This window comes from Dipteris shenzhenensis, chromosome 27, assembly GCF_047967505.1.
Source record: "Dipteris shenzhenensis isolate YYH24624 ecotype China chromosome 27, Dip_SZ_1.0, whole genome shotgun sequence".
In the NCBI taxonomy this organism is placed as follows: domain Eukaryota; kingdom Viridiplantae; phylum Streptophyta; class Polypodiopsida; order Gleicheniales; family Dipteridaceae; genus Dipteris; species Dipteris shenzhenensis.
Genome location: NC_141622.1, coordinates 4,941,257 through 4,950,754, shown reverse-complemented (window position 1 = coordinate 4,950,754; position 9,498 = coordinate 4,941,257). Strand labels below are relative to the sequence as shown.

Here is a 9,498-nt window from a genome sequence, read left to right as displayed (position 1 = left end):
ATTGTCTCTCTTAAATTTTATGAGGGCACTCTCTGACATTTTTTCTATCTTGTGAACATACATTCTGATAATCAAGGACCTTCTGAAATTGCTCGGAAGCAAGCTTCGGCCAACAAATCAATTGGTGATCATCTTCTCCAGTGAATTTTACTACACACTCATTTGCAAGCTTGAGGAAAGGAACCAACTTCATTCGCCAAAAGTGCTCTTTTTCTTTGACATGCAAACTCAGCATGTAGATTCGCACTACACCACTTTCCACAAGATCTGCTAAGGCAGCTCTCATATCAATGTTAGGTCTTGTGATCCTATATTGCAAGTGATGTGTTCTACTCATAGAATGATTAAAGACAGCTCACAATATAATTTTTTGTGCATGAACTACATATCAATATGGGAAAATAATCTATGATGACTAAGGCTACGAAATGAATAACAAGGAGAACTTCTCGACACAATCTTACACCTGTGCTATGAGTAGTTGTGACACCTACAGGCATGAAGCCTCGACAAAGAGCAGGAGACTCTTCAAAATCATTGCTTATATTGCCGGTTGCTGATCACACTGTCATGCACATCGTTTGAGCTAAGAATCACTTGAAGGCCGTGTGTCCCTTGAAGAAGCATCTCGTTGATTACACGAGGAGACAATAACCCATGTCTATCACCACGTGCCCTTATTGCAAATGATCCACCAATAAACTATGCTCATGAGCCAATCATCAATCACCTGCTTGCATGGGCCAATCACTAGCTAGTATCCTCTCGTCTCAACAAGAGACTAACTCCATGAGGATGTACATAAAGGAATCCAACAATCCCCCATACAACTGAATGGGGGAAGAAACACAAAGAAATGCCAAAACTCAATAGAGAATCTATCAACCATCGACCAAAGAGAAACAACAAAGTCTTTTGAGCATACTGAAACATGATCTACTTATGAAAAGCCAAGATCACAATTGCGTGCTTACGAAAAGCCTACGCAGCTTCTCGTCCACGGTAATGATAGACTCGTGGATCCTCCTCCTTATACATTTTCTTCTTATCTTTGATTGTATATGCTACACCATAAGAGTGGAGCAAATCGTCATGTTTTTCCTTACTTAACAGCAAGCCCACACAATCTAGAAAATCTGCACTATCATCTAGCCTTATAATCCGTTCAGTTTCTCCATATCGTGAAGGTAGTGCTTTCAAAAGGATAGCTTTCTTATCTTCTGCTTCTACACCCGAGCCGAGATCATGAAGTTGCCTTAAAAGAGACTGTATCCAGTTAAGGAAGGTGCCAGGATTCTCGCTTTCTCCCATCTTCAAATCGAAAACAGCTCCTATTTAAAATTTATTTGGAATGTTTCATCCTAATTCGAACAACATTTCCAAGATCCTCCAATTCTTTGCTGTTGTTTTCTTCACATTGATGTGATGAAAATAGTCTGCTCTAATTGCTCTTCCAATCATCCTATCGCCTTGTCGTTTTTGTGTGTCCATGCCACTAATTGCCATTTGCTTTCTGGCTTCTTTTCTAAACCATCTACAAGATTCCAAAGACCTTTCTGCATCAAATACAAGCGAGTCAATAATTGCCAAGAAGAGAAATTGTGTCTCGTAAATTTTATGAGGGCACTCTTTGACATTTTTTCTATCTTGTGAACATCGATTCTGATAATCACGAACCATCTAAAATTGCTCTGAAGCAAGCTTTGGCCGACAAATCAATTGGTGATCCTCTTCTCTAGTGAATTTGACTACGTAGTCATGAGCAAGCTTGAGGAGAGAAACCAAATTCATGCTCCAAAAGTGCTCCTCTGAGAGATTTCTTTGAACATGGAGACTCAGCATGCAGATCCGCACTACACCACCTTCCATAGGATCTGCTAATGCAGCTTTGACACCACTGTTAGGACCTCTGATCCTATATTGCAAGTGACATGTTGTACTCAAGGAATGATTAAAGAACACTCACTTAAAATATTGTGTGCATGAACTACGTATCAATATGGGAAAAAAATCTGCACGACTAAGGGTACGAAATGAATGACAAGGAGAACTTCTGGACACAATGGATCACATAACATTTATTGATCAATATCTTGAGCTCAACTCGGATGACTGACAATTGAAATACCTATTGGCCTCAACCGTATTCAGTTTGTTGTCCTTCAAAACTACGAAAGATTTCCTACACCTATGCTATGAACAGTTGCAACACCTACATGCATGAAGCCTCAACAAGGAGCAGGAGACCCTTCAAAATCATCGCTTATATTGCCGCCTACTAATCACCACAATGCACATCGTTGAAGCTAAAAACCGCCTGAAGGTCGTGTGTCCCTTGAAGAAGCGTGTAGTCGATTACAAGAGGAGACAATAACCCATGCCTATCACCACGTGCCCTTATTACAAATGATCCACCAACAAACTATGCTCATGAGCCAATCCTCACTTACCTCCTTGCATGGGCCAATCACTGGCTAGTATCCTCTCATCTCAATAAGAGACCAACCCCATGAGGATGTACACAAATAAATCCAAAGAGAGAGAGACACAGAGACACATAGAGAGAGAGAGAGAGAGAGAGAGAGAGAGACTCCCTTGGGAGTGCTATGATCATATGGGCATGAACCATTCGTTGGCCACGTGTTGTTATTTGCTCTATAGCATTGGCATAGAAGGTTGGTCCCTTTTAGCTAGCCTTCTTGTATACTTGTCTTTTTTTGGGATTAGGAGACCAGTATGTCCCCCCTCACATTGAAAAATGGAAAATTCATTAATTAGTTCACCTCCTTTTGATGTCTTGGCTAGAATTAACATAAGGTAGCATGGCTACTTACTCGATATCACACACTCCCCTTCACCCTTCTCTCCCCTCTACCTCATATTCCTCAATCTTGGTAGCTTCCATCACCCCTTTCTTCTCCCCCTCTTCCTGCCTTTGCCTTGGTTGCCCTCTCTTTGGCTCTGTTGGCTTCTCCCATGGCATTCTTGCCTCTCTTATGCATTCATACCTCCCTTTTTTAAGTATGTTATGTCCACACAGAGCTCTGCTCTCTTATACATTCATCCCTCCCTTTTTCAAGTATGTTATGTCCCCTACTGATTGCACCGGCGCATTGATTCTATTGCAGAGTTGAGTCAACTCAAGAGTGAAACATTCGCAAGCCTTGGCGAACAATACTTGTGCTTCAACGCTAATCATCTACCGACCTCCCTCACTGCTTCTGATTTTTCATGCCTCTTTAACTGGTCCTCTCGATTTCTTTTTCTCCCTCCCCTTCTTCTCCTTCTTTGCTAGTTGCTACCAATTACCCCCTCCAAGTTGGTTGCCATGTGGTTGGATTCATGGTGGTCATGGTGCAGTGTTGTCATCGCAAGACTAGCAGTACTTTTTTGGGTTTGAAGCGCTTGACACTTACGACGTTGAAACACGGATGAAAAAGTAGAGCAAGTAGGCCACTTTTACCACGAGAAGATTGTGAAAGAAGACAAAGAAAAACAAAGATTTGGGCGATAATGTAGATGAGTGGAGGCTTTAGGTTAGGTGAAGTTAATCAAGTATTGCTATTACTAAGATGACAACAATTTGATTTAATGTGAATGTTAAAGTTACACTTACATTTGTTTTTTTTGCAAAAGATAAAAAATCTTGGTGTTTGTATCATTGTGAAAGCATTAATATTATGAAAGTTATGAACGTAGAAGTAGAGCTAGTTATGTAGTATGTACAGCTCACTTCCCTAGGGTAGAAAAGAGGACTTGGGCATTCACTTTTGAGTTGTGCGCGCCGTGTACAAGATGGTAGTGATTCGTGATCACCAAGCACCGCACGCCCACCAAGTCTTTAGGCACTCGATGATGCATTCGCGTATATGTTCATTATGCCCGGTCAAGGGGCAGAGTTACGCTCTTGTTTCCCCTGCCGGACAATTTTGTGGTATTATGCTTCCCGACTGGAGGATGCAGTTTGTTCTGTGGGTGATTGGAACTTGCGGAGTGCATGCACTCTATCCCAAGGTATGTGCAGGCAAAAAGATTGGGTAGGAGAAAAGGAAAAGAAGCCAATAATAATGTCATCCTCGCTGGAACACATAGAGCAACCTGAGGAGTTCGCTTGCCTTCTGCGGCAATGTGGAAATTCGAAAGCGCTGCTGCAGGGCAGATGCGTCCATGCCCGCATTATCAGAACGGGGCAACAGCGAAATGCATATCTAGCAAACCTCCTTGTACAAATGTATGGTAAATGTGGATCTGTGGAGAAATCTCGAGAGCTCATTGCTATCATGCAGCAGAGAGATGTCTTCTCTTGGACTTTCATGATAGGAGCATATGCCCAGGTTGGGCGATGCAAAGATGCCTTACAGATTTTCCATCAAATGCAGCTAGATGGAGTGACGCCTAACAAATGTACTTTTATCTATATGCTATCTGCATGTACTAACAAGGAGACCTTAACCGAAGGCAAACAGGTGCACGCCTACATTTCAAACAGCAGATTTGAGGACGATGCAGTTGTGAGCACAGCCCTTGTCTGTATGTACAGCAAATGTGGCAGTCTGAGTGATGCATGGACTGTGTTTGCCAAATTGCATGAGAGGGATGGAGTCTCTTGGAATGCCATCATTTCAGCATCGACTGAGAATGGCCGTGACAAGCTGGCGCTCCAATTATTTCAACAGATGCAGCTTGAAAGTGTGATGCCAAGTAAGGTTACACTTCTTAGCGTTCTTGATGCATGCACCAGCCAGCTAGCTCTTGCCAAAGGTAAGAGGATCCATGCACATATTGTAGGCAGTGGACTCCAGTCAGATATTGTTTTGGGCAATGCCCTCGTCAGTATGTATGGCAAGTGTGGCAGTGTCCAGGATGCTCGCCAGATTTTTGACAAAATGAGTGAGCGCAATGTCGTTTCTTGGACTGCTTTGATTGCTGCTTTTGCACAGTATAGGCAGAGCAAGGTGGTTATTCAACTTTTGGGGCAAATGCAACAGGAAGGTGTGATGCCTGATAAAGTTACTTTGAGCAGCAGTCTTTCAGCATGTACCGACCATGAAAGTTTGTCAGAAGGCACATGGATACATTCTTGCATCTCGGACTGTGGATTCGAGTCAGACATAGTTGTGGGGACGGCCCTTGTCAATATGTATGCCAAATGTGGTAGTTTGGAAAATGCTCGCAAGGTCTTTGAAAAACTGTCCCAGCGGGACGTGGTCTGTTGGAATGCAATGATCACGGCATACACTCAGCATGGACAGGGAAAGGAGGCCCTTGAACTGTTTGGAGAGATGAAATTGGAACATGTGGTTCCAAGCACAGCTACTTTTATTAGCATACTTGACACGTGTGCCAACCAGGTAGCCCTTGGTGAAGGCAAGCGGATGCATACCTGCATTTTGTGCTCTGGATTTGAGTCAGATATTGTTGTGGCCAATGCCCTCGTTAATATGTATGGAAAATGTGGCAGTCTTGCGGATTCTCAAAAGCTGTTTGAGAAAATGCCTGATCGAAATGTTGTCACCTGGACTGCGGTTATCGCAGCATATGGCCAGCAAGGGGAAGGCAAGAAGGCCCTTCAATACTTTGAGCGAATGAACATGGAAGCAATGATGCCAAATGAAGTTACTTTTGTTAGCATTCTTTCTGCATGCAGCCATGCCGGCCTGGTAGAAGAGGGCTGGCGCTGCTTTGTATCCATGGAGCGAGACCATACTATCACCCCAACAATACAGCATTATGACTGCATGATTGATCTTTTTGGACGGGCAGGACTTTTAGATCAGGGGAAAGCACTGATCAAGGGCATGCCATTTCAACCTGCTTCCACCACATGGACAGCGTTTCTTGGTGCCTGCAAAATGCATTTTGATGCCAAGCATGCAATATATGCTGCAAGATATTTTTTGGAATTGGATTCAGATAATGCTGCACCATATGTCATCCTTGCAAACATTTTTGTTAGTTGGGATAATAGACAAGCAGGGGAAGAAACAATGGGGTTCAGTTTGATTGAGCCTGATCATAGGGGCCACATGCTTGAGAATGGCCTTGATGCCATGGAGTGGAAGATGTGGGATGGTTAAAAAGAATAAACATCAATCTGCAGTGTTGGCTGTGGGCAGAGGATCTAATGGCTTTGGATCTTTGTGGGATTTGTCCTTGTTACATAAAAGATGCAGTGTTGAGCTGTGGGCAGAGGATCTAATGGCTTTGGATCTTCTTGGGATTTGTCCTTGTTACATAAAAGAAAATGGTGGCTTTAGCCACTCAAGAACAAGGTGGATACTAGCAGCTGAAAAATTTGAGGCAGGTGAGGCATGTTATTTGGTGGAGACAGTTGTTCCTCTGTGAGGTGGACAAAGAAGGAAAGTGCATGGTCTCAGTCATCACAAAGGCAAGCTCAGGTGTGTCTTCAATATGCTTCACGTGGAAGTTGTAATTTGAGAAGCTAATCCATTTAAAAATATAAACCAGGCAATGTGCCCGTGTGGATTCCTGTTGGTAGGCTGAGAGATGTGCCTGAAGCATGGCTGTCTGACTACGGATTTGCCGTTGTGTTGAAGAATGGTGATGGGTGGGTCCAATCTTGAGTGCTAAGCTTGGGCGAGAGGGTCTGTTGACTTTATTGCCTTGCTACTACCATATGGGCTGCAGTGATTGAGGCCCATCATAAACTACATGGTTTTTCTGTACCACAAACCCCACGGATTCACTCTTAATAAAAGGGAGACGTCACTTGAGTGCATGAACTTCAAGAAAACTCCTATATACGGTCCATGTAGGATGATAAAACATCCCTATTTAAGCTTATAAAGATAACACCAAAGTTCTACTTTGTCCCCCCTTTTCCTTAAATCTATGTTCTTTCTCATCCATTTAGGCTAAACCATGAACAAATTTAGCTATCATTTGCTTGATAGAGATTAGATATTTTTCAATGGGCTAATAATGTTAGGCTTATTTTTTCCTCCCATGACCTAAAACAAGCCAGAGTGCAGTTTTAGCTCATGCATAGACTTGGCACATGACCAATTATAACTAGTCAAATGTGTATGTATGCTCTTTTTACTTGTTGTGTAAAGATTAGTAGTGTCCTAAATCCCCACCTCTCCAATATGGCATGGCTCCCTAGGAAACATAAAAAGTCCCCCTACCCCTAATGTATAAGCTTATGCCTCATCTTAAAAAAAACCCCTATTGTACACTCACATGATATCATAAGTTGTCCCTTCTGTGTCCATTGGGACCACAAATGGATAGAATACATGCTAAGGAGGCAGCAGAGATACTTGGTTTTATAGAGGTGGTCAAAGCAAAATTGTCTCCAATATAGTAACTGGGAAACTGTGATTGGGAACATAAAACATTTCAAAGATATGTGTGTTATTCCTGTACAGTTATCTATTAATAGTTAAGACATAAGTGAATGAATCATTGTTGTCTAGGTGTGGAATGATGGCTTGATGACATAAGTGAATGAATTGTTGTTGTCTAGGTGTGGAATGATGGTGTGATGCTATTGGAAAAGATAAGGATTGCTGAGGGATCATTCACTTGGATTTTTTCCTCTGTCCTTTAACGAGGACTATATTTCACATGTGGCCTGAAGCACCCAAGGACAAACAACAAGGGGTGTGCCTAAGTGGACCAAACTTAATTTGATGTCACTAAACAAAACCTCACATCCCATAACACATGCACACACACTATGGCCTATAGCAGCAATACGGCCAAACGATGAAACTCAAAAACATGAACAAAACATGTAGCCAGTATCCCCGCGTCCCTGAGGCGCCCCCTCGTGGCCTTCACAACATACAAACAAACAATTAGAAACATTATGAATCCTCTCTCTCTCTCTCTCTCTCTCTCTCTCTCTCTCTCTCTCTCTCTCTCTCTCTCTCTCTCTCTCTCTCTCTCTCTCGTTTTACTATAGGGACAAATTTTGTGGGTTTTGACCATCATTGTTTGCCACCCCCTCCATTGATGGGTAGAGGGGCCAATCAACAAGCACTTAGCAATTAAAAAAAGAATGCAAGCCTGCTTTTTAATGTTGCTTTGACTTGAGAAATCTAGCATGTCAATAAGACGTGGCATGCTCTGTTTGTTGGAAAGTCGTTGAAATGTCCCTCTTGAGTTTGCTTATTCTCCCCATGCCACCAAAAGCTCAGCGGCATTGTCAAGTTAAAGGTACTCACAAAATTTAGCTCATCTCATACTTTGGGAATTTCTATGCACGAACCATTCAACTTTGGAATTCATCATATTTTGAGACATTTTGCCATCCAACTCAAATAGTTAGGTGACCTAATATTGGCCCCTCTACCCTAGTTTTGTATTAGCAACCCATGGTCTTCTTCTTGGACCTTTGGGTTGTGAAGATCACTCTCACTTTCCATCTTTGTTCATCCTACTCTCTCTCTCTCTCTCTCTCTCTCTCTCTCTCACACACACACACACACACACACACACACACACACACACATACACACACACACACACACACACACACACACACACACACACGCACGCACATACACGTACGTGCGTGCACGTGCGCACACACACAAAGAGTATGGAATGTGGGCAAATGGTTACTAAACAAGGTTTTAGCAATGAAAAAGGAGATAATGGAGATTGATATATTGGAAACTAATAATAACCTCTTGAAAAACAAGAATAATTATTTATAACTACAGACAAATCCAACCTTAACAACCACAAAACTCTAGGGAAAGAAATGTAGTTTAACAACTTTCCACTCAAAGCAATGGATACCTGAGGATGAGTAATCAAATTGGCCCGGGGGAGTTGTTAACCTCATGGGGAACAAGGATCATGAGAGCATCCAATATGTGTGTGTTGAGTAGCAGCAAAGTTTTGCTTGTAATATCTTAAGAAAGAGATTTTCGCTAAAAGGTTCAAAAGAGAGATGATGGGATCTAATAGGAAAAGGATAGCCAAAGTGTTCTCTTAAAAAAATCATGATCCTAAATTCACAAATGAGAAAATAGCAATAGAATGATCATGATAAATGGTTTAATGACAAAACTATACGGTATTATACTTCAGTTAAAAATCAAGAAATGGATAGAATAGCAAGGGAAAAGAGTATCATCTCAAAGCTTTTGGGCCCAAGCATTCAACAATAAACCCCAAAGTCACAGTGTAAGCTCCAATAGAGGGATTGAGGAACAAGAGGAAAGCAAGTAACTACTATTTTACAGACTTCGAGAAATCCTTTGACATAGTACCTTGCAAAAAACTATGGGAAAAGATTAAATAGTTGCTACAAATATCTCAAGAGCTTAGGGAAGCCATGCACAGACTCTATGAGAAGGTCTTGGTAGAATTGGGAAAGCCACTAGTAGATGGACCAAACCCTAAGGAGAAGATAATCTAAGGTGAGAGTCTTGTTTGACATAAGGGTCAAAACAAGGCTATCACCTTTCAAAATCTCTCTGCTATTTTTTCATAAATGAATTAGAAGATCGAATAAGTACA

At 41.9% G+C, this 9,498-nt stretch overlaps 1 protein-coding gene across 1 annotated transcript; it reads left to right on the top strand.

The window, feature by feature from the left end:
- Positions 1-3,731: 3,731 nt before the first annotated feature.
- On the top strand, positions 3,732-6,805 carry LOC147883770 (pentatricopeptide repeat-containing protein At1g11290, chloroplastic-like). Its single transcript, XM_087398063.1, has one exon. The coding sequence runs from the start codon at positions 3,870-3,872 to the stop codon at positions 6,075-6,077; it is 2,208 nt and encodes a 735-aa protein (XP_087254189.1). The 5' UTR covers positions 3,732-3,869; the 3' UTR covers positions 6,078-6,805.
- The last annotated feature ends 2,693 nt before the right edge of the window (positions 6,806-9,498 follow it).